This window comes from Anopheles coustani, chromosome 2 (assembly GCF_943734705.1).
Source record: "Anopheles coustani chromosome 2, idAnoCousDA_361_x.2, whole genome shotgun sequence".
Classification (NCBI taxonomy): domain Eukaryota; kingdom Metazoa; phylum Arthropoda; class Insecta; order Diptera; family Culicidae; genus Anopheles; species Anopheles coustani.
In genome coordinates, this window is record NC_071289.1 from 27,146,623 (window position 1) to 27,172,459 (window position 25,837).

At 43.6% G+C, this 25,837-nt stretch overlaps 1 protein-coding gene across 1 annotated transcript; it reads right to left on the bottom strand.

The window, feature by feature from the left end:
* Positions 1-15,043: 15,043 nt before the first annotated feature.
* LOC131267527 (insulin-like growth factor-binding protein complex acid labile subunit) lies at positions 15,044-21,005 on the bottom strand. The gene is made up of 11 exons (XM_058270430.1): positions 20,858-21,005; positions 20,003-20,328; positions 19,794-19,937; positions 19,612-19,716; positions 19,167-19,293; positions 18,724-18,920; positions 18,296-18,451; positions 16,271-16,417; positions 15,995-16,163; positions 15,747-15,875; positions 15,044-15,213 (listed from the first exon to the last, which is right to left on the bottom strand). The coding sequence occupies exons 1-11, from the start codon at positions 21,003-21,005 to the stop codon at positions 15,044-15,046; spliced, it is 1,818 nt and encodes a 605-aa protein (XP_058126413.1).
* Positions 21,006-25,837: the final 4,832 nt, after the last annotated feature.

The window sequence follows — 25,837 nt, forward strand, 5'->3', positions numbered from 1 at the left end:
CCGCTGCAAACGCCCGATAGACAGCCCATTGCAAACCTCTTGTTTGTGGCGACTTTCACAGCGATAACGAGGTTTATGCTTAGCACGGTGAAAAGAGTTAAATTTTCGTACTCCTTCTAATGGCCACAACACATGAGAACGGAGGCCAGCGTTCGTTTTTTGCCTCGTAAGTGAATAAATATGAAAATGTATTCGCGCTTCCGTAATGGTTGACATGCAATAAAATTAGATTGAGGCCGAGGCGAGAGTTATGAGGCAAAACGGTACGGATACCGAAACACTTCTGCTGGCAACAAACGTGCCGATTTGGTTCCGTTTGGTATCGTTTACGTAAATGGATTACATCGTTCTGTGCGTGATTTCATTATGGTTCGAGCCGCCTATTCTTTGGCTGGCATGTTGTACGACTCACATCAAGAATTGTGAATATATTTTAAAAATTTGAATTATTTTAATTGCACGTTACTTGTACATAGAAAGAGTCGCTTTACTCTAGTATTCATTGGAAATTATTTTCTCTAAGATATTTTCAAAATATCCTTTGCATGGCATTATTGCTGGAATTCCCTAGCGAGTAGAAATACAATATCGAAATCATTACCTTTGTGTTGAGGATAACGGTTATTTGTAACAAGTTCTAACACGTAAGGAGTTCCTCTGTATCACAGCAAATTTAACGGTCACAGTAATGGGTTTAATGTTGGAAAATTTTAAGGTAATCCATTTTAACGATCGAAAAATATTCCATTCCCACGCATCGCTTACTTTGATGTGACCTTGTGCATCGGATGACCGTTAAAAACCGTTGGCACATAGCACATCTTCCGTTTACCCACAAAACGAGCAACGTTTTTGAGAAGGTAATTTTTTTTATTACAACTTTATCCTGCAGAAAACATGCTAAAACACGTTTAACACTGGTTCGCCTGAGCTAACACATCCTCGATCGAAACGGGGCGTTCTAAGGTGCTTAGGTTTGTGCTCATGGTGGTAAGGAATTTTAATGGGGCGTCACAGTCTCGACCGCTGTTAGGCGAGGAAAACTTTTGACACTATTTTGAGGACCCGTCTCGCCGACGGGTAGTCAATTACGAAACGATCGGTAAACGCTCGCTTGGGAAACCGGTGATCGCTACCTGTGTGGATACCGGTGGACCGTTGTTCTAGGTAGGGACATGCTTTACCATATCGATACGAAAAGGATAGGAATAGGTTTCTTCACCGGTCCTACCGTTTCAGGTAACGAACGAGCAACGCTATTTAACATCCCGGTGACGATCGACAGGACATCAGTTGTGATCGAACAGTCGTCCAGTGAGGTGCTCGAGAGCTTTCAGTGTCAACTTGTGGTGCTTGCCAACCGGAGGGTCATAATTTGGGGCGATTGTCGGACTAGTCGCTGTTGAAGGAAACGAGCCATTTACCAAGTGACTAGACCGTACACTCGCGTCCTAAACGAAGGGCCAATTCAACGAGCAGCGAGAAGCAGTGTCAGTGCAAATCAGGCGCATCAAAGTGTGCCGCGAGTGGAATAATAACGATGTGCCTTCACCGGACTGTCACTGACTACTTTGGTGCTCTACCTTATGATTATTGTACGACATCATAAAGCTAGACCATCACTGCAGATAGTGCGGAATTTGCAGCCTGCCAGAGTTTTGCGGACGAGGTGAAAGTCAGGCCCACCAGCAGGGCGCCACTTGGCGGTGGCAATCGAAGGAACTCCCGGTGTGATATGTTGGAATGTAATCCGTACCATATCACAGCGGTAGTTACCTGATATTGCTGCCGTTCCCGATTGCAACGAGAAACAAAACACCCTGGCTGGTGGTTTGATGGTGCCGTGTTTGTGGAAGTACAAGTGTTGCGAGTGGTGAACGAAACGACCGCCCACCGTCGGCAAACGTAAGGGGGTCTACATTGAAGGAACTTCTGCTGTGATCTGAGTTACGGTCATATCACAGTAGTTGTACTTTAATGTCGGCCATCCGCAATTCATCCCGTGCGGTGGTGGCGTGCGAGCGGACGAGCTGTAATCGTTTAAGGAAGTAGTAGCAGTCGGGCACAGTAAAGTGTCGAGTGGAATGTGTGCGCTATGTTTGGCATTGGCAGCACTGCTTGTGCGACAAACTCCGTCCAGCGGGTGTCCCGTTTGAAGTATCATCACTGGGCAAAGTTTGTCGCATAACGAGGCCGGAACGACGCCATTCGGAAATAGCATCGGTCGAGAATGTGAAGTAGTGCTTGAGGAAATGTGTATTTTTTGTGTGAGTTTGTTTAAATCTATTGAATCAACATAGTCATCGGTAAACAATATGTTCATACGAGCCAACGGCTTAACTTCTAATAATATTCTCATGATCTTGTTTTCTTCCTCCCATTCGAGCAAGGTAACAGAATTTTTGTAACTCCAAAACCAACAGGTAATTAATAACTCCCTAGCATTTCGACAGCGTACAGGTATCGTTTTGAAAATGGCTGCATTCATCCAGAGGTAGACATTCCAAAGAGAAAGGCAGTAAATCTTTCGTTATGCCGTTGACAGGATGCGCAGGTAAGATTTATTACTCTGTCTCTAATCCTCGGAATAACAGCAGTAGGCTGCATGTGTCGTTTGAAATGCTATGGGAAATTTCAAAATTTACATTTATTGCAGGATTAGCTGAAATTATTGTCCATGGAAAGGACCTCATTGGGGGTTTCCCGGCAAATTCCCCGGACTTCCTCTTTCACCTTCCTACAGGTAATAAATAGTCTCACTCACGGCTTTACTGCGTGCAAAACCATTACTGCAACGAAATCAAAAATGGCCTTCGTTGTCAAGGGTGACATTTATGAGATCGTTATGACAACGCCGTCGGTCCGTCGGTCGCGAATATCCGAACGCAGTAGGACTACCCTGCCACATACCCGGAGGTTACAGGTACTATTATCAAATCATTCCGCCTCCGTCAGGGAGGCTATTTCGATTGTTTTCTTTTAGGGCCAGTGCGTGGAAGATTGAACGCTCTCAGCGAAAGTGCGGACCGTGGAGGCAAATGGAACCGGACCTTGGCTACCTGAAAAGGACACGTTTTTATTGCGCCCCGGCGTAGGGAGCAAGGCAAAAAAGAAAGGAGGACGATAGGCCGATGTGAAATTTGGATATTGATTCCCCTACCGTGACAGCCGAACGATGGCGATGACTTAGAGTTATTATCCTTCAAGCTCGTCATTGGCAGACCGATTGCGGTTCCCGTCACTCCCCGAAGCAGCAGGTTGAGGCTGGTCTGTTGTTCCCTGCATCCACCTTCCGGTCGCACGCCATGCGAAAGGAAACGCATTGGCTCATGTTATGTCAACGCAGCATCCTTTCACCTTTGTTGGGAGATATGTTTTGTCCGGCAGACAACTCTTCGTCATTCACGGGCCACGGTTTATGTTGTGAAAAGGGGGGAGCGATGGGAGGAAAAATCAATCTATTCTCGTCTAAGGCCCACTTTTCACAATGTCATCCCAACCGGATGGCTATTCATCATGCGCTTGTCACAGGTCGTGCGACATGACTCCATGGCGTAGGCTTGCGTCGCTTGTGGAAAATGTGTGGCCCTTTCCCGGTCTCGGGAAATCACTTCCCGTGGTCGGTGACGGACCGAACGATTGATGTTGCGAAAAAGCTTTGTTTGTTCTAGGTTGGTCAGGATATTTGTTGGCTTAACGAGAAGGTGTGAGGATATTTTTTATCCGTTTTCCTTTGCCCTTTTAATCTACAGTAGGATTTTCACCGTTCGCACCACCACGGGAACCTTTTCGTGGAGCAAACGACTCCAATGCTGCTAATGTTTCAGCTATCCGATGCCCCGCCACCAAAGTTTCCGCAACAGATGTTGTAAACGGTTTGCAAAATGTACCGTTATCGGTTGGATTACGATGAGGAAGTTTTGTCTAAGTGGGTATTTATAATCATAATCGTCAACCACTTCCGAGGCTAACGGGTTCTGCTTTCTCCCGCTCGGTGAAGAATAATTTTCCAATATTTTTTTAAACTTTTCCACCATCACAGGAACGATACTTAGCCGCTGTTAACACCTTCGAAAGGGCCATTGTTTCTAGTTAATTGGAAAAGGGGCCACGTTGACGGCTCTTTTTAAAATGCTATCTTCATAATTGACCGTCTGCCTTGGAGCTGCCGTTGAGCCGCTTATCACTCGGAAGGATTCATTTCCCTTTACGACGTTCGTGGAAAGCCTTACAAAAGCTCCGTTTCGACTACCAGCGGCAAACTGATGAATGCGAATCGCTTCTTCAAACTGGATCGGTCGGTTGGTGGTGATGCTTTATTTTTATTACATTAGTTATTCGCCTTCGCGGAAAAGTGGAAAAAGAGAGCATCCATTTGATTCGTGTTAATGATTTCCATTGTGGCCTTTTGCCGCCCTTCTCTTCTTTGTAGGGTAGCATCTGCATTTTCCAACGAACTTCGGATTGAACCCCGTCTGGATGGTTGGATAGCCTATTGCTAGGCCTCAGGTCTAGTTCGATCTTCGACCGGAACGTTTCAATCTTCAATCGCCCCCCGGAAAAAAACCCCATCTTTATCACGAAGCAATCGAACCGGCGATAAGACGCCGAGCTAACCTTCTCGAGCACCGATGGTCATTCTCGAGTGATCACGATTTCCCGCACCCGAAACGTGCTTCCGACCATTGCAGCTGGGAACGGCGCCCGGCTTTGGGCTCCTTTGATCTCTCGAGCAGCTGTGGGCAGAAATTGATTTTCGTGGGATTAATATCAAGTTCCAGTTAATCCTTGACGCAAGGAAAAAACACATTTTCCGGATTGTGGCAACGACCGACGGCTAAGGGAGCATCATTTCCGATTCCTTTCCCTGTTAAAATTCAGCGAACGTTGAAGGCGACGCTTCGCCTTTCTTCCGGCCTGTCGGTGTTCTTTGTGGCCGTTTCTTTCACAATCTCTAGAAGACACTCCAGAAGAAAGTAGGTGTCGAAACGATGTGTCCTACTGATTCGGAATGCCGGCGCTTGATGAAGGGGTCCCCCGCATGCGAATGGACCGTTGACAACATTTCCCCGCAGGACACGAATAGTATATCGCGGAAACGTGTTAATTGCGGCGGGTCGTTATGCTCGGGGGAGAAAAAGAAAATGCACGATACATTTGTCAGATGAACTGTCGTCCACTTGAGTCGGTCCGCATACTGATGAGGTTTCTCTGCAAGCGGACAGCTGACATCTTCCAGCGCGATGATGAAAGAGAAATAATGTCTTTAGAATGCCATTTTTTAGTTGTTTAAAAATAAAAATGATGGTGCAACATGTTTTTTCTTGCAAGATCATAGAAAATTTTTGCATATCTTTAACGTGCACAGGCGGGTTGAAAAATATTTTCAATGCTTGGATTGTAAATTTATTGATTATAAAAAAAAATTTGAAAATTTTGGGAAACACAAATGTAAATAGTTCGTTTTAAAAATGTTTGAATGAGTAAAAACAAACAATTTTATCTTTTTATCTATCTAGGACCATGAATCTCATTCTAGCTCATTTCCAGCTAAAATAGAACTGCTCCGAGTTGATAAGTCTGTCACAATTTTTATTTAAAAATTAAAAATTACATTCTTGTATTAAAATTGTAAATGTACGCACACAAAAATGACTCTTATATTGATTAAAAATGAAATCCTTGACTCAAAGAACACAAATGTATCCCCAGTAAATTAAAAAAAGGGTAGAAAAAAAAACAATCTCATTTTTGGACGAACGTTACGACCAGCTTCTCAATCAGTAAGATCCTGGGCAGTCAAATAGCGTAACATTTTTTAGAATTCTACTGTTTGAACCAAAGATGCAGCTGGAAATAAAAGAACAAAAGTGTAAAACCTAATTCTTTTGAGATTTAAATAGTTTTTGAAGAAAAAATCCCACCCTGCGTAACTACGTGCTATAAGCGGATTCCAATGGGAAACATTCGAATTTCAATTACTTGATTTGGATCGATGATATGCATCATTTTTTGGTCTCTAAATGAATCCTCACTTATGTTACTCTGGAAATAAGTCTTGAAACTGAATTTACAAAGCTGTTTTAATTAGATGTTTTTTACTAGCACTTACTTGAGCTTGTTCTTCAAATAAAACGTCTCAACATATCCCCGAGAGCTACATAATGATAGTGCGAACAGCATGATTCAATAATGAAAATTAATTTTCCATAAAAGCGTGCGAAAAAACACCCTCCCTCCCCGCCATTTTTGATCCACTTAAGCAATTTCTCCTAAACACACACACACATGCTTGACTTTTTCGTAACGATCGACCAACGCCGTTTCATATCGCGCTTTTGATCCTTCCGGTTCATCGCGTACATGGCGCACCGTTCGGCGAAAATAGTACCTCCCAGACCCGGAAGTGGGAACGTCTCTTACAACGCAATCTATTCGTCCACGAGCTGCACACTTGCATCGGAGCAACAACAACAACGACGACGACGACGACGATGGTTTGAAGCCTTTGTTGAGGGAAACGCTGAAATGTAATTATGGTAAACACTTTAGCTGGCATCGTCGTGAGTCGCGGGCGCACACGGTTCTTGGTCGTGCACAAGGCGAAAGCTCCACAAGGATCATTGGCTCGAATGGGGGTCATGCTGTTTAATAGATGCCAGTTTTATTTCATTACCGTAAAGTGCCGACCGTTGAGCCCTTTCTCTTCTTCGGCTCGATGGTTCAGTCCGTTTCCATCTTAGCGGTGGCAACTGCAGTTGCAGGTCCCGTAATTGCAATGATACTCCTGCTAGAGGCGCAAGGTGCAACAACACGCGTTGTTGATACGTCGTGACCCCGGCGGTGGCTTTCGGGAGGAGGGCTGTTGATTCAGTGTTCGCAATCGGGAAGGCCAATAAGTGTTTCATTAGAGCGATTTTCCATGCGCCCTGCCTTTTGATGAGGTGCGGGAATTCTTGTCGAGTTGAATATTATTTTTATTATAGAAGAAAAATCAGAAAGGAGAACCAAGGTTAAAATAGATTTACTGTACATTCCCTAGTTTGCAAACGTTGTTGAAAATATGTTTAACACTTACCTTCGATTAAAATTGATTTAAAAACATACTTTATGAGGAAGTAGGCAAAATACTTTAAGGTTAAATAATACTCAGTTATTTACATAGAACAAGAATATCTAAATTAAATGAATATTCTCGAACCCTTTCGTCAATTTGTGAGAACAAAGTTGAGAAAAAATTTAAAAGCTAACTAACAAGAAAATTGAATTTTGGAGTCTTTGGTACAGAAACATTTAAGGCAGTGGAAAGTTCTGAAGGGTCTCCAATTTTTTCACCGATTAAGGTGCGGAAATGTATTGAGTCGTCTCAGAATACAACAACAGAAAGTAGATAATTTTCTGACAAAACATGAATTCTAACTGCGCCAGTTATTGAATGTTCCAAAACGGGGGTTTCATACTTACCTTGTATGCAAAATTAATCTAATTTCGAATGCACTAAAGTATAACACAACTGGAATAATTTGTTTTATACAAATACCATCGTACAAGGTGGTTGTGTTATTATTGTAGGTTTTTTCCCCCTTTCCATTCCTTTCACATTCACCACCCATTTCGTTAGGACATTCTCGGGTTTCTAGTTTGGTTTAAAATAAACGTTACTTTACTCACAAATAAACCTTATTCTAATAAAATAATTTCATTCGCACGACAATTTACCCTTCACGTCATACACTTTACCAACACACCCAGTTCAAAGGGATTGTTTCGGCCATCGACAATCGAAATGAAAGTTTTTTTTCCTCCTAAAAAGTCGCTCCACTTTGAATCGCTTTTCCATTACACGAGCGCACTTTTACTGCAAATTGCATTTCACCGGCAACCGTGGGGAGGATTTTCCGAGCAGGATAAACCCCGGGCGCCTCGGGTGTAATTGAACGGGATTCAACAACAATACCACTTTTTCCTATGTGGATCCTCGGAAAATAAAGTTAATGTTGCTGGTTGGTTTATTTGCAAATCTTTCGGTGAAACGCACGCGCCAAGCGAACAGCCCGATCGAGCGTGGGTTTTTAACTTCCGAAACCGTTTCATTTGCCACTTGCTTTTGTTTCTTGCGTTTTCATTCGGTACCGGTTGGTACTCGTTAATTTAAAATAGGGGTCCGGGAGGATACAAAAAAAAGGGTCCCCAAAATGTGACCGGGTTCCACGTGCTTAATCTAACGGGTTTCGAATGAACGGATGTTTGTGTGTGTAACTGGCTTGTGTCACGCGGTCTAGTAAAAGTAAAACGTACCCCTGTAGTCGTGTGTGTGTGTGTTTTCACAGTGTCACAATTTCGAATTCCGTTCCCTCGTTACAGGAACACGCTTATAGCCTAATTTCCCTAATCGTTTCTTTTTTTCCTTCCTGTCCTATGCAACCAATCGGAGAGTGTTTGTTTGGAGTTTTCGGAGTTTCTTACTTCTTCACAGTTTTAATTTATATAACCTTGCGTTTCTTTTTATCGCAACGAGGATGCGCAGCGAGGATTGGGAGGAGGCAAAGAGGATTAAGGACTTTTCTCGGCAGCACCGGTCTAACACACGCATTTTTATACATATCTCAAAGGTTACACACAACGCGTTTTAAATCTTTGCTCGTCACTTAGACTTATCTACTTATTAACTGGTTTATATGAAGATTTGCTGCTCGCCTTCTACCGTTTCTCGTTTGTTTATGTTTTTCTTCCCCTTTTCTACCTTCCCGCTTAACTGATCGCTTATCCTTATCGGCACTCGTCCTGTGTGTGTGTGTGTGGGGGGTTTTTTTTCTTCTCATAACTGCTGGCGGGGCCGATTTAGCAACGCTTTAATTCCTTTCACCCCCTAGAAAAAAGGGGTTCCGTTCCATTTTTTTTTCTTCTTTTGATTTCTTTTGTTATTTTCTCCGTTTTTTTTTGTTCTCTCTTTTTGTTATTCACATTAACACGTTTTCAATCCACTTTTCCAGCGCCGTTCGTTTGTTTGTTTGTTTGCTTTTCATTGAAAAATTTCCATTAGCTCCACCGTTTCCGCCGGCGAACCTTGGCCAGGGGGTTTTCCTCTTTTTCATCCCAATTTGCCCACTTGCCTATCTAAACGTTTCCTGTGGCTCCGAAGCGGGGACCGACGGCAGGGGGAAAAAAGGGAGGAAAATTCTGCGCTCGCCAAACTCGTCTGTTCTGCGGATGATAAAACTTCCCAATCCTCAATTGGTAAACCGAGCAATCGAGTGGGGGGTAGGGGATTTCTGAGGGGGACAAGCTCACCGAACAGTCGCGGGATTTGGGGCGGGATGGAGGATTTTCATTCATTTCGTTAAAATTGTGTTCTACCAGGAAAATGAAGCAAATGAAACGACGTCAGTGCAAACAAAAAGAAAAAAAAGGGAAAGAGCCCCTCGCATCGAACCGCCTGTTTACTTACACCTCCTTCGCGCGGTGGAGTCTATCCGGGAGGGAAAAAAAGAAAGCTCACACAACCCGAGGGTGGGTGGGAGGTGGATGATTTTTGATTAACCCCGATGAAACAGTCGCTTGGCAAATTCGAACAGCGCGCGTTTCATTTTTTCGCCGCTTTTCCTTTCAATACCTCAAATTCCAACCGGCGGGCCCACCGGCATCGTCTCTTCCGAAAATATCCTTTAATTCCGCTAAAAACTCGCTCGTTCACGGAAAGCAACACCCCCTCAGCTCCCGATGGGGCCCCTTCCCCATTGGTTGGCTGTGGTGGAATTTCTGGTTGCGGAAAGTTTATCAAAACATCGCCAGTCTGCCAACACGAAGGCTCCGAAGGAAGCTCCTACCGGCAAATGTCGTATACATCGCACATTTTCTTCTCCGAAGGAATTCGGACGCATCTCGCCGAGTCACCCCGCTCGCCAAATCCTGGCCCCATCCTTTGGTTAGTGGCTTCGTTAGGGAAAGCCATTGGGAACATTTACGGAGTTACGGAGAAGCCTCCTTCCACTCTCCACCACTCTCCCAGCCCACTAGCATGGACGAGGTGGGTGCAGGATCGGTTTGGAGCGCGTGCCAAACTGGTTATGTTTATCATTAATTTACTCCCTCGTTTACACGTCGTGAACCATCATTTCCGCATCCCGCCCTCCCCGCGACGGACCAGAGAACCGGGGAGTTTAGAAGGGATATGTTTACCACGGGGTTTGGGCCGGGATTCGCGAAGAAGTGAAGAAATTTATCATGATAATTAATTATTCGTCGACTTTCAGCGTCAGTTCATTGCGATATCGCGCGTGAAGAATGTGTGCGGGAGCTCGTGGGGGAGGAGAAAAGAAAAAACCATGGAATTATACAGCGCTGATGTGCGCTTTACGTAAAATTACGCGTCCATTTTCCACGGGAGTGGCCCGGGAGGTGAGAGTGTGGTGGTGTGCGAGTGAGTGAATTAATATTTTGATAAATTTAATTCCTCCACCAAAAGCTTCCCTGCGCCAGGGAATTCATTAGCTACGGCAACAAATCGTCTGTGGGACAGAAATAAAAAAAAAAGGAGTAGAATGCTGAGAACCAGTAATTCAAAGGCTTCGACAGTGTGTGTGTGTTGATGGATGCCGTCAGAAAGGCGTCGCGCGTCAGAACATGAGTCGCAGACGGAAAAGCTCGTGGGAGGCGCAATACCGAACTGTTCCCTTTCGATTGCCACGCCAAACACAAACGTGGTACGTGTTCCGGCTGAAGTCATTCCATTAAGTTTTCCCTCCGGTGGGGAAAGTTTTAACAAGGTTTTGCCCGTTTGCAAAAAAAACAAAAAAACAAACGATCCACCGATTTCAAAGGAAAACGTCACGATCATTTTCAGACCAGGGCTCGTCGGGAAGCTATCGGGTGTCAACGGCATGTTCGCACCCGGCATGTTTTGGGGAAAGATAAACGAGAGGCAAAGTTACTCAAGCGACGCATCATTGTTCATGGCTGAATTTCGAACAACCAACGATACCGGAGAGTAATTGAATGTAATTTAAGATCCAAGGCTGTACATCGGTTGATCAAATCAAGGTGCTCAAGATGGAAGCTTTCTGTTGAAAGAATGATTTTATGTATGTTTTCAAGACAATTTCCGTATGGAAGAAGGTCGTAGTGCGATATACTTACAATTTGGACAGAAAACCAAAGCAAAACAAAGCACAACACAAACAAAAGTAATGGCAAATTTCCTTTACATTGGCTTCTCGAATACCGCCAGACGGGTTTTCAAATAGTTGGAAACATGCAAAAACACAAACGCATATTAATATGTTTAATTAAATACCGCAACTCATAAAACGAAAAAATAGGAAATGATAGTACACTCCATCTTACTGTGATTTTACGTACACTTAAAGGGATCGTTTGAAGCTCGCGAACACCCATTTAACGTTTTTGCTCAAACCGATGTGACTGTCTGCACCCATCCTTTGAGTGCGGGCTAGCAAGCCGCAATTTTCTCTCTTCGCAGATGAGCGAAAACGTTAAATGGGTGTTCGCGAGCTTCAAACGATGCCTTTTAGTGTAATATACAGAGCAATTCCTACTAAGTCCCAGATGCACAATCCAGAGGTCACTACGTTGCGCTCTACGTAGAAACAGCAAGACACATTTTGTAGAAATTTTTTAGGCAAGTATAATTTTCAAGCTAGCTAAGATTGATTTGAAATTGGACAGTATCTAATTTTTTTTTATTTTCTACAGAACTGGACATGAAAAAAAGAAGAATGATTGTTATTATGTTTACTAAAATTTTATATTTCACCTCCTAGAGAGCTTTCGCCAATAGAAAATGCAGAGTGCTGCCTCCATAGCCTGATAAATAAGCTAGTCAGATAAACATTGTAGAAAATGAAATATTCAAAACTGTTATCAAGTTGTTCAAATGTTATACTCGCAAACAAAAATACAATGCTTGGGAAAACTCCTACAGATGTTTTCTAGTGCAAGTCTTAAGGCAGCCAGCCATCTTTAACAGCGATTGGTTCCTTTCAATTTCATCTCAACGAACCGTGAGCCACGAGGGCATCAGAAGTGCCACTGATTCCACTCCTCCAGCAGCAGACCAAAACGAAACCTTGCCGATGCTCTCATTTACAGCAATGATGACACTAATGTTGCTTTATGGGAATAGCGCCTTATGAGATGGTTATTGCGTTCGCTAGGTTCGCCCGGCTGGGTGGGTTGGCCATTTTGCGAAATGTGGTTCGGCCGTTGTGGCGTGGCCGGATGGGGTTAAGATACATTGTCAGTGGTATTAAATTTTACCCCCCTCACAAAAAAAGAGGTTCCTTTCCACCGGGAAGGGTTTTTTGGGACTTCCGCGTCGGTTTACGGACTGGTGTTGTTATCTAGTGAGACAAAAATGATCGCAATAAATATTGGTTGGTGTTACGTTTTGCGCTTATCGATCTAGGGACGTCGTGCGGGGTGGTTTGAACAGGATATTTCCAACCGAGCTATTTCAGGCAAGCCAGAAATAAAATACCACCAAAACTAGAAAATGAAAAACAACCGCCCGCGAATGGTACCATACATCATTTACCAGAACAAAAAAGACACGAACGAAAAAAGCTCACCACAATCACCCTAATCGAAACACATTTGCAAGTTAGGATTATGACAAGTTAACGAAGTAAATGTGCTGTTGTGCATGCTAGCGGTCGTGTAACCGTTACAAATAACGTTCATAAATCAGACGATACCTACCGGTAATGGTAGTAAAAGAGGGAAACCATACCACACTGGCCACGGCGATCACAGTGTTGGTGTGTGTGTGTGTGGTTCCGGGGATGCGTGTGGCAAGCTCGATGAAAAATTGTGCCCAAATGTCCTTCGTGTTGGATCAATGGTTCGTTGCGTTGCGATACATTCGCGGTAACATTATAGTTAGCCGCCCGAACGGCGACTGATTTATTCAACACTTGGAATATTTTTACCGACCGAATGCGGGGGCTTCCATTAAGGTGCGAGCCGTACTGGGGATACTTTTTTTGTGTGTAGCATCGATGAGGTATCAAAGGCGAAACATGTACGGAACCTAAACGCAATATTCCGATGACAGTGTTTCTATAATAGCCAAAATGGTCCCAGCGTTCTGACGAGTGGAACAAAAAGTGAATTGCAGTGAATCGCCAAACTGTAACAAGACGGGTTGTTTTGGTTTGGATTTGTGGTTACGGTCCTGGAAACGATGCCACCAATGGTCTTTTTTAAGCTGTATCCCTGATGCGCCGGTTTATGGTGACACACCGCGGGTCGAATGTTTTTACGCATACCTCGATATATTTTATACACTGTGGCATGTTGTCATGGTAAACGATTTTGATAGCTTCGGTTTGCGGTGCTGTACCTCAAATATAATATTCGGCCTTACACTGGGATTTGCAAGCGTTTTGCCTAGTTGAGGTGTCTTTTTCCCATTTCACGTTTCCCCACCATTAGTTACCGTATTTTTTGATGTACCGATCCATTTACATTCTAAAAATGCGATGCGAACATGTTTGTAAAAAGCCATGTTGATCTAAGGGTGGTTATATTCTAGTCAAAGCAAGCGCTCTGAATAGGATAAACAAATTAAATAAAACAAAAACCATACTTTCAACAATGTTATGCTCACCACGGGGTTGCACATGAAAAATTGTTTAAAATCGTTGCTTTTTCGAAGCTAATCTGCACGCACGAGCAGCGGTCTAGTCACGCCTCGCGATCCACAGCAAAGACCTCCACGTCAAAGGCCGCGAACCTGACCGGGTCGGTTGTAAAATCCAGCAGCCAACATCATCATCGTCATCATCAGTGTCCTCATGACAACGTCGAGCCTTGTCGTCGGGCCGGTTTATAACCGTACAACACCGTGAGCATCTGTTGATCTCTTGACAGTAAAAACCCGGTGCGCTACGGTTTTACGATGCACCGTCAGGGGAAACTCTCCATGGATCACAGGAGCCACATCATTAATCTCACACAAACACACCCACACACACACACACACACACACACACACACACACACACACACCGAAGTTACTATACTGTGGCACGCCGCAACAACTCAGCTCTCAACAACGGTACGATGATTTCGGGATTTTCCACCTTCCCGGCGCAGGCAGGGAATTCATCAGGCCAGATTAACCTAAAAGGTGCCTTTGACCCCGGACAAAGGATTTTGACACACTGCGAGCATGGGTTTAAAGGAGCGGAAGGAAGCAGGTCCTCCGGTGGTTTGGATGTCGAGGAACTAGGACTAGTACGTGGGAGTTGGAGGAGAACAAGGAGCAGGAGATGTTGTATATACAAATCGGTTTCACACAATAAACCTGCCTGTCATGGCTGTTGCGCGCTAGCCTGTCCCCCCTCCCTCCCCGGTACGTCAGCCACAGGATAACGTTGTCAAGTACCGTAACCTTAAACTCATTTGCCTTTCCAGTGCCACTCGGAAAAGCCCCGCGTGATTATAATTAATAACTAACAACACTCTCGTGGAGCTCACGTGCGCTGCCTTACTTTATCACTCCGGTTTATCTTGCGGGTTTCTTTGCGCTCTTTTACAGCCGACCACTGACCCGCAAGAAGTAGTGAACACACCGGGCACACCTTGGAGCGACGCCGTACGCCTTAGAGAATAAAATACGACCCATACGGCTAGAGTAAAGGGGGACTATTTACATCGGGGAGGAAGCGGTGCCCTTTAGGGGTCTCCTTTAGGTTTTCTTCCGCAGGATACTCTTCGGGGTGAAGGGTTGCCGTGGCGGGGGTGCCCCGGACGTCGCGTCCGAGCTGGTGCTGCTACGTCGCGGCAGGAGGCTGGTGTTTTGCGATATGCTACTAATGGTGGTTGCACCACCACCACCACCACCACCGCCGGATGAACTACCGTCGTTGAGGGTGCTGCTGGTGGTGTTTAGGACCGAGGGGCACAGGGAGGCGGTGGAGCCGGAGCATCCGTTCAGCTCGACCAGCGCCACGGTATCCGAGGGCGGCCCCAGTGCGGGAAGCAATCCATCCGCACTGATTCGGGCCACCGAGTCCGTTCGTTAATCGAATCGCTCGATGCTGGCGGGGGCCAGCTTGCCCGGGGGTGGCGGGGGCGCCGGAATGCACATCTCGTCGATCGTGCAGACGCGCTCGTTGTACGGGAACTTGAAGTTGATCTCGCTGCCCGTCGTTATGGTTGGCGTTTCGGTGTTCTTCTCGAGGATCGCGTCTACGAGAGGGAGGGATAACGTGGAAGGACAGATGGAGGATGAGATATTTTGCGTATAAAAACTAGTATCTGATGTCCCGTGGGTTGAATTATGTCCTAATTTGGTTCTTGATGAAAATTTCCTTATGCAACGTAAATGATGCAATGTGTGTTGCCTACTTTCTGGCGCAATCTCGAAATTGAACGTGGAACAGTATGTCACACCTAAAGTTGGACATCCACGAATTAAACGATTTTTCCTATTGATTAATTTTGACTGAGTGATTCATAATAGCAGTATATAAATCGTAAGATGCTGCTCATCTTCATTGCCAGAATACTTTAAATAATAAGAATTAGTGGCTTTTGGTATTGTATCACATTGCTTTTCTCTAAAATTATGTTGCGAGAAAAAAAAATGAGTAGAGCAACGTGAAGTAGATCGGAATGCAGTTATGATGAAATTGAGAACCAATTCTCGAAACATGCGAGACACAAATATAGTTATTGAAATGCTCCTACGTTTATGACATGAAACATGAGTTTAAGCTTACCTCGTTTATCCTCGTGTGTATAATATCTCGCTCGATGCCTCGAAAAACACAAAGCGGTGGAAACGACAATGATGGCGAGCAGGATGAAAAGAATTAACCCACAAAATGCCAATATGCTAACACTGCCGGCTGTAAGGATAAGAAAAATGGACAGGTTAAAAGTTGTTTTAGAAGTATTGTTACAAATAAAGAAAAAACGAACTGGAGTATTATTATCTCAGCTGGGATACTTGTTACGGAAGACTTACCTTGCTCGAGGAAATTGTGCGACGTACTGGCCGCATCGTGGTCCTCGTCCACTATCACCTCCATGCAGTCCTCGACACCGTCTTGGTCGAGCCCATCGATGCGTACCTCGCGCAATCGCTCGGGTAGAAAGCATCGGGGAACCTCCTGCCAGGGGAGCCCTTCCGCGAGCTGAGTAGTGGTTCGAAGGTGGAAAATGTAATCGATTGGTTCGTTAGAAATACGCTATTGATCATGGGGGTGGAAAAGTGAAAAGGTCGAACGGAAAAACAACCTACCTTTTTCGCCTGCATGATGAGCGGTCCCATATGGCACCAGTCGCAGATGAGAGGATTATTTTCCAGCTTGACATCAGCAATTCGTGAAAGCTGCGTCGCGTACCGCTCCGGGATGCCGTTCAATTGATTCCGTGACAGATCCAAGAACTGCCATAAGAAAGAAACATAAACGGTTTGATGATTTAGAAAAAAAAAAGCGCGCACAAGAAAAATTACTGACTATTCGTAGCGTTTGGTAAGTACTAGAAAAATAAAGTAACATTCTTCGAGTTGGAATTCAACTTGAACTGGAATTCAACTCATGCTCCACTCTGTGCGATCGAATTGCTTTGATGTAATTGAAGAAAATGAAAAGAAGGACATCAACTGTCCACTTGAATTGAATGTAGAAACGTGGGACGTTTGACAGTAGTGAGAGAAAAGTCAAACGATTGAAAGGGTAAGGACATTTCAAACACGCAAGCCAACGTGTCGTTGAGCTTTGAAGATGAAAGAATCGATTTGCTTGCAAGTGCGAACAACTTGTGTAGGAAGACAGCTGGAATGCATCGATTGATTTTTCAAAAGAAATTATTATGCACAGCATTTTGCTAGCGAACTTCGACAATGCGTGATACACATATTTCTTGACTTTGATCTTCAGCTTCCCACAAAAGGATGAGGGATAATATATAGGGGCGGGGGTAGGGTAGTGGGTGGGTGAGTGTTACAGAGCACATGCTGCAAACATAATGCACTCGGCATAAAGCAAGCAACTGTAGGATGCCAGTAGAATATTGCAACGTTTGGCGCATGATTTTCTTTTTTCATTTTCGAAAAAAGCACAGGTGGAAGCGCCATCCCCACCAGATGGCATAAATCAAATATTCCATTTCAAAGCGTGAGCGTATTTTGTTTTTCCAACCGATCTCGACAGGTTCTTTATGTACCGGTATGCTCTGGGTATTAGCAGTTCGTCCGTTTGTTGCCGTAATGGTGTACGTACGATGCAGTTTTTCATTTTCCACTTTAAGGCAAACAACAAACATACCACCTGATTGGTACGGTGTGCTATTCGCAGAGGTTTTCGGTTCCATTTCGTGGAGGCTCGGCACGCCAAAAGGAGTGGCGAACACAAATCCAATACCGTAACAGTAAATCACATCCACAACACAATAGGTAAGGTGATTGAGAGAGAGAGAGTGAGGGAATGAAATGAACAGGACGATGAAAGTAAGAAAAAACCCATGTTTGATTTGGATTTCTGCGGTAGTGAAATGCAATCCGACAAGAAACGTGAACGGAAGCTTTTTGCTTCCGATCCAACATCCGATCCATAGTGAGCAGCGTGAAAGGATTTCCCGGGATACAAATGATGTACCGAGAAAGATTTCCATTGGCTCTTCACTGCCGGTCCATTTACACGAAGTGCTTTTTTCTTAACAGGAAGTAATATCTATTGGTGCATACTGCAGTTCCGTTTCGGGGAACACGTACATCCCGGGTAAAGAACCCGGGTGAGGAGAAACGAAGCCGGAACCCATCCTCTAACGAGCGCGGTGGTATTGATTATGATGATAGGGAACATGTGGATTAGGAATGGTTGGGAAAGTATGAATGGAGCATTTTCCATCACGTCCTGCATTCGATTCGATCTTGAGTCTTTTATGGTTCGAAAAAATAGGGAATCTTTATTCAAGAAGATGCGATGAGAGAACCCATCAAGAAGAAAGCAGGGATAATTTTGAAAGTGTAAATTGCCTTTTTAAATGATTTGTAGTCGGTTAGGATAACAAAACACTCATAGAAAAAACGTTAAAATCAGTTTATACTCGGTAGGGTTTTTCGTCAGCTAAACAAACCAGTAGCTCGATTATACTCATTGAAAAGAGATGCTGCTAATATTACATGTAGGAATATTTTATCCAATATCCCATCGTTCAAAACAACAAACAAATGAAATTCGAACTTATTTTAGTTAGTTAGAAAATTTTTCATTGTTAGTACCTTGCTTGCAGGATTAGTCTAAATTATACCCATACGTACCTCCAAGTGGGCCAACGGTTCGATGATTTGTAGTGTGATGTTATCGATGTGGTTGCCGGACAGGTTGAGTGCTCCCAGCCGGCGGAATGGCATGAACAGACTCAGCGGAAGCGTTCCCATATCGGCCACCATCAGCGCGGAAATGTTCTTTATGACCTGACATAGGAAAGGGAACGAGGAAATTGATGAAAAATTGTAGAGCACTGGACAATGATTTAGGAGAGTGGTTTTGGCGTGGGAAAATACTGGGCTAAAAGCATTTGTCCAAAATGAATTGTTGTTATATTCGTTTTCGATTTTAGATTTTAACAGTTTTACTTCGTTGTGTAGCCAAGTGTCGCAGTTGAATCAAGTTCAAAGTAGGACACGATTTCATCCTGTAATTTGCATTGATTTATTATTTATGTGCCCTACGAAATCAAACTCACCTGTATCGTGTCGTCCATTTCGCTCAGATCCAGCTGCACGTTTCCGCTGATGTTGAGCGTTTGAAGGTTCCGAAGCGGTCGCAAACAGGCCGGCTCGATGTGGGACAGCTTGTTGTACGCGACGTCGAGATACGTCAGGTTGGTCAGGCTCTCGAACGCACGGTCCGCAATTTTCGCCAGCCGGTTCCGGGAGATGTCTGCCCGGTGTGAATAGCAAAAGGAAAAGACACAACATTATCTCATTGCCAATGCGTAATTGCGTGCGGCTGGTTGATGTCAAAGCGATCCATAGTGAAGGTGGACCCTGAGACCGCTGGCAGCCGGCACCCTTGTGCTTGCCGTGGAGTTTCCGTTCGAAACGGGAAATTTCGATGTAAGATTCTACGGATTGGAGTTTCGCAAAACTCCCTCACCGTTTGCCCCGGTGGGAGGGCCCAACTTACCGAGATAGTTCAACCCTTTCTGGTTTTTGAATAATTCATCGACGATCACCGAAAGTTGGTTGCCATCGAGCCGTAGCGTGCGCAGATGGTGCAGATCCTTAAACTCGTCACGATCCAAGAATTTGAACTGGATGGCCCCCGGGGGAAAGCGTGAGAAGGAGTGAAAGCATGATAATAATTATTTTGGGGCGCGTTATTCGAAGGGACAGTTGGATGAGCTGGGAATTTATTCCATTCGGCGGAATGTCTTATTAACATTCGAAGATTTTCATCGTGATGGATTTTCTTCACTCAAAATGTATTCGTTAAAGTCTACACAAATATAATAGATTTGAAAGAAATACGGGAAATGAAAAAGTTGCTCCAAAGTCTTAGAGAGCGTTTCGTTCTCAACTAAATTATTTTACTGGAGTATCACGCATTAGTTTTACGACGCTGTACTAACCTGGTTCCTTCCGAGATCGAGCTCTGTCAGGTGAGAGAGTATGTTGTAGATTTGAGGATTCACGTTCGACAAGCGACAACCGCGCACCTTGAGCGTTTTTAAGTCCTAAGTGTAAGGTTTGATGTAACAAAAAAGACCGTCAGTTTATTACTCATATAATAACACGATGATTGACATATTACCTGCACATCTTTGAATACTTCCGGCGGTAGGTCCTCGATGGAGTTAAAGCTAAGGTCAAGATATTTCAACTTGGCCAGATGATGGAACAGCCGCGTGTTGAGCTCGTTGATGGAGTTGTCTATCATGTGAAGTGTTTTCAGTTCCTGGGGGAAAATGGAAATACACAAAGTCATTTCAAACCACCCTCTGCTTTTTTAGCTCGACTTACCTTTAGGTGGGCGAATGTACCACTCGCTATATTGTCGAGCCGATTGCGGGACAGATCCAGCTCCAGGAGATTGTCCTGTCCGCGGAAGTTTTCCGTCGTCAGCTGGGTGATGTTGTTGCGCGACAGATCCATCGTCTTCAGGCGCACCAGACCCCAGAACGACCGATCGCCGACCGAGGGCACGTTCGCATCGGTGATCCGTAGGATCTCGAGCTTTTTGAAAAACTGGAACGCCGGGCCGACGTTGAGCGGATGGCGGGTGTTGACAATCACTAGGACCTCCACGTCCTGCTCGAACTTTTCGAGCGGTGGTGCGATCCACTCGACTAGGGGGAAGGGATTGACATAAAACGAAAAGAAGCTTAGATGAGCTGAAGCACGATTAAATTAATTTAACATCAAAGTTTACTATTATCGAATCAGATGAATTGAAACAAAGCATGAAAGATGGCGGGTGTTCGTATCAAGGGACAATGAACTAAATGAAACCTTTCCTAAGAGACTACCAATCGAATATACTGATCAGATGCATTCAAACACTGAAAAGCTGTTGAAATAATCAATTAAGAAAATAGGCTTATTCAAAAAGTTATCAGCCGATAATGAAAACTCCAGTCGATTGAAAGACCCCTAAGCCTATTGTTCCATTCCGGTTCCGGATCGGTTGATTCGAGCACTGTTTCGTTATTATGCAAATCAACACTTGACAGCCATATATGACCCGGGGGTTACTTGACCTATTCATTAGGGTGGTCTGATTGCAATCCTCTGCCTCACTTTCATAGCAACATCAAACGGCTATGGCTTTATGGAAGCTATTCTTGGTACTAGCAAGTGTTTATTCGATTCATTTACCTCGGTTGCAGACGGTCCGGTATCGTCCCTTTGTGTCGAGGTCACACTGACATTCCTGGGGGCACTTTCTTGCTCGAACTTGGATGACTCCGGCCAGCAGCACCAGCAAAGCTAGCCGAACCACCCGGGTGGATATGGTGAAATTCATTGTGACTGTGGATTAAATAGAAGGAAAACGAAGAAAAAACAAACAAAATGTTAGAAATGGGAGATTTGCTTATTCTGCAAAAGTCATTTGAATGACAAATTAAATGCACACATTGCTCACGGTAATGATCGTGCACGACGAACGGTGAACAATTTTCTTTCTGTCTTGGTGATAATTTGAATATTCAGACCATTCCATAGATATGATCTTGATGGTCGATTATGTTAACTATTCTTCGAGTCAGTGTGGAAGCATCTCTAATTTCTTATCTGCTATCCTCGGATAATAAATTCTAAAGAAACCATATCAGTTCATTCTTTTGAGAATGAATGAATTCTCAATTCTTTTTCCTCCAGATTTAAGCACATTGAGTTCAAGAACTTTCGTTTGAATCAGATGTCACTGACGTTGAGCTTTCAATTAAAAGGTATTATTGTTTCCAGTAAATGTACCGAGGGGCATTGATTGATTTTCTAGTTCTTTGAGGGTTCTTGGACGAGAGACGATCCACATTAAATCAGGAAAATTGACGCTATGGTTTGCATCTGTTTTTTAATGGGTTTTTCCCGGAATCAATCTACATATTCTTGGGGCTTTATCATTCCTTCTTGGATGGATTAATCAATTGCTGAGGCGTTTCTCGTTCTTTTCATATTGCAAAACACAATAAACACTTAATAAGAACACATAATAAAAACAAATTTAACAAAAACACTTATCGTTTCAAATAAAAACAAAAATGATAAAGTACAACGATATTGACGAGAAATACTTTGAATAAGTACTCGATACAGTGTCCTACCAGCAGGAACCTAAATACATCATCACACGATGTGAACAAGAATCGATCGATGGCTATGAATGTCCTACTGTATTGCCTTCGAAACTCGAAACATAACATTCTAACATCGGTGTGAAGGGGCGCAACAAGAAAAGTGAACTTGTCGGGCCTGTCGATGGAGGCGCCCAGTGTTGCACGACGTTGCCTTACTAACCACCGACAACTGTCAACCAGTATTAGCGTCCAGTGGAGCCGGAGCATACAATCGATCGGTTTCGCCAATTCGGGAAAGGGAAACAAATAAAAAGAAATGAAATAAAATGAATTGGATCTGTCAAGCGGTATCGGGGAAAGGTTTCCCTCCTTTCCCGTTTTCCGTGTGACGGCGAGAGAATGAAAAATTGTGACAAATCAGATCGAAAACGGATCGAGGGGAAAAAAGGGAAGAAAATAAATCGAAAATGGCTACAGATTAAGATCTTTCTGTCGTTGAGGAACGGTTTTCGGAAAAAGGGCTCGGTCTCTGCGCTAGCAACAGAAGGTACTGGAGATGAAAGGGAACAGCTGGGGGGAGGGGAGGGTCCTTACGGTCTTAAGCGAGTGGTTTGCAAACCGTAGACATATTTTCTTGACCTTCCGAAATCGTACCAATCTTGCGGTACCGACTTTCCGACCGGCAATCGGCATCAGAATCACCGAAGTACAAATTATACACGCTTTGTTGATTTTTCTCCCCTCACCAGGTTACTGCTTTCCTTTGGGTTGCTCTGGCGGGTTAGTTAGTATGGGTTAGTTTTTAAAGAAATTTTCCTCCAGGCTACGCTTACACTTTTTTCTTCGTTACCCTGTTTAGTTCGTTAGCATGTTTGCTATCGCCGTACTTTCAACAAGTTACACCCACCCAGCAAGGGCATTGGTATGGGAATCCCATCTTACCGTTTTCTTTTACCCTCCTGTTTCCCGTTCGGTTAATATTTTCCAACCGGTCGGCAATTTTACGTAGAAAACTTTCTTTCTCATGTTTCTTTGATTTGTCGGCTGTAAAATAAAGCAAAACAAAAAAAAACAGGGGGGGAGAAAATAACAACAACAGACCGTAACCGTCCAATCAGATTTAACCGTTAAACCGATTTACCTTCGTCGAGCCAACTCGGGTCCTTTTAACACAGGCGTTTCGGCACATAAATTAGCCTGTTGGAGCGGGTTTTGATTTATGTCGGCTTATTTGGCCAAGGTTGGCTGTGCGTGAACTGTCCGATTTTTCGGTTTCATGTCCACAGAGCCTACTGGGTGGGACCAAACCTCGATACGCTGCTAGTGGGTTACTTTGTTTACAAGATTTACAGCTCCCTTCCAACAGGCGGTTGTTTTAAAACGACGAATGGGTGGAAAGTTTTACGTTTCATTGAACGAGAAATTGGATCTTAATCTGCCTTTCATAATTCAAAACAGATTTCCCATGGCTGCGTACACTATAATTTTTCGTAGGGAAATATTTTCACGCGCCATTTTTCAAGCTCTAATAATACGTAATGTATCAGTGGGTTGATTGATTGGTTCACAGCCCATTGAGTGATGTTTCCATCTGTGACATCAAATGAAGCGCGAGAAAAAGGCTTTATTTAATAGGCAATTTAAGTTAACAATGTGTGGGTTGATTGGGTGAAAAGATTGTGAGTTTGGGATACCAAGAATCATTCCTACGAAAAGATTCCATGTCCTGATGAAAAAAGAGTGGAAATAAAAGGTAAAGCATCCTCTATTTAGATACAGCAGGTTCTGGAAAATAGTATTATTCAAAAGCAGCACAACTCCTCCACGGATTTTGAGGTCACTTACTTCAGCACAGCCAAGATAAAACATAAAGAGTACCAAGGTATAATCTCGATTTAAATTCTAGCTTAAACCATTACTCTAGGTTCTGACCAAAAAAATGACAGCAAAACTGATTATTGCGCTTAAACTTGAAGTTTTTTACGCTACATGTAAACCTAGGATTAAGCTTAAAAATAAAAATAAAATCTCTCATCACCAACGTCACATTTTAGGAAACACTTTGAAGTTCTTTTGCTCTTCTGCTTGCTCTTCTGTGCCCATCCAAAGGTTTGTCAATTGAATTTTTTTTGCCGACTGTCAAACTCGGCTGTATTCTGCTGCCTTTTACTACAAAGATTTGTAACTAATTCCTAATTCGATTTGCTTGCACTTGAAATCAGTGCAATTTACCAAGTATACCTTGGTTACCCAGATAACAGTTGCTTTGGATGAGCAAATCTTTCTGAGAATCCATTTGGATCGATTGGAATTGGCTTGTTATGTTTTCCCTTACGAATGCAATTGGTTTTTTCAAAGGGAAAGAATGAGTAAGAATATGTTCCACCCCGTGGCAAATGCTACAAAGCAGTTTTCATCTTACGGAAAGCCTCTAAATCATGCAACATGCAACTAGTGCGTGTACGAAAAATTCAACCCGAGGCACAACGGAAACATTTTGCATGACTTTACCAAAAACATTGTTCAGAGAAACCGCTGTCGAACGTTACGAACATGAGCCGTCTCCTAATGCCGTAATCCAACGCAGCATTGTGCATTGCGTCTCAGAAGACTGTGTAATATGGTTGATTGTTTTTTACGCTTCATCCAAGCTCCAAGCATTCCATTACGGGCGGGATTGCATCACATAAGGGCTCGGAGAAGGAACTTAAATAGGAGGATCACCGTGGGGAGTACGGTTCTCGGGTGCTTTTCGGTACGAGATTCGAATCGAGAACTAAGTCCCTAGGGGGGTGTGAGCTCTGCCCTGAATTGGCAAGAATTATCTGATGCGAAGCCGTCAGAGGAAATGTTCAACCAGCGGAGGAAGAACGGAACCCAACTAAGCAGCGCTTGGTGCGTTCGTTTCGGAGAGATTATGAATACGGTTGTAGTACGTGGTAGTGTAGCGTGCAAAGCAAAGAAACTGTGCAATCGACTAGCATCAGAGCAGAATGAACTGCAAACTGTTGGTCCGATGGTAGCATTAACGATTTTTATCACCAGAAATGGCTTTGATGGTATATTCCAGCCGAGCGTTTTCCCATGTGTCAGCTGTTGCTTATTTGATGTTTGCGACTCCATACTCTCTTCGACTTAATTTTTTGTCCGATTTGTTGAAATATCTTTGCTGTTGCAAATAATCTTTTTAATTTTTTTTTAAGTATCAACCGAAATAAAACAGTAGAAATCATTCCTGTATGAAAAAGCACTTATGTTGATGAAAAGCAAATTTATTTTAATTTAAATCCGTATCATTTCCATCCGCCACTTGACGAATAGTCACACGTAGGTACCATAAAATAAAAATTAAAATACCTGCGCTCTCTACCGGTCGTTAATGTTGGTTCGGTGATATTGTAACGTCAAGCACTCTGGTACAATTATAAACGATTTTTACACACTGTACATGTTCACTATGCCGTTTGCACAACACACTTCTAACCCACTCAAATTACACGATCATTCAGTTAAATGTAGTTCTTTTCACAGTAGTGTATCGCACTTGTGATCATAGGGAACATCACCGCATATCGTTACCAATGGGTGCATCCGATTGCGTTATGTCACTCGAACATGAAAAATAATTATGCAGGCGCTTCGAACGTGGTTTCATTTGTGGTTAAACTTCTCCGTTGCGAGTGTAGGTGATTGGTTATTTAATCATGGCTCCTTCAACTCTGGAGTACTCTGTAATGAACGAGCAAAATGAGTGGAAAACTTTGTTAAATACTGTATCGGTAGTACCAGGAAATGGTTGGCGTATTTCGTAACTCTATTTATAGTTTATTTCAGGTCTGGGAACAAAAATATCCCCCACGGATGATGTATCGAATAAATTGGGCATTGATAATCACGACTTGAAGAGGATGGGTAAAAATCTTTACTTTACGCAGTCTATATTCAAGAAAATGTAACGAAGTTTCCTTACGAATTTTCACTCAATGTAGTTATAATTTATCAACAGTAAGACTCTTCAGTCCCTCTAGGTATCGGGGCTTGCAACAAAGTACCACGT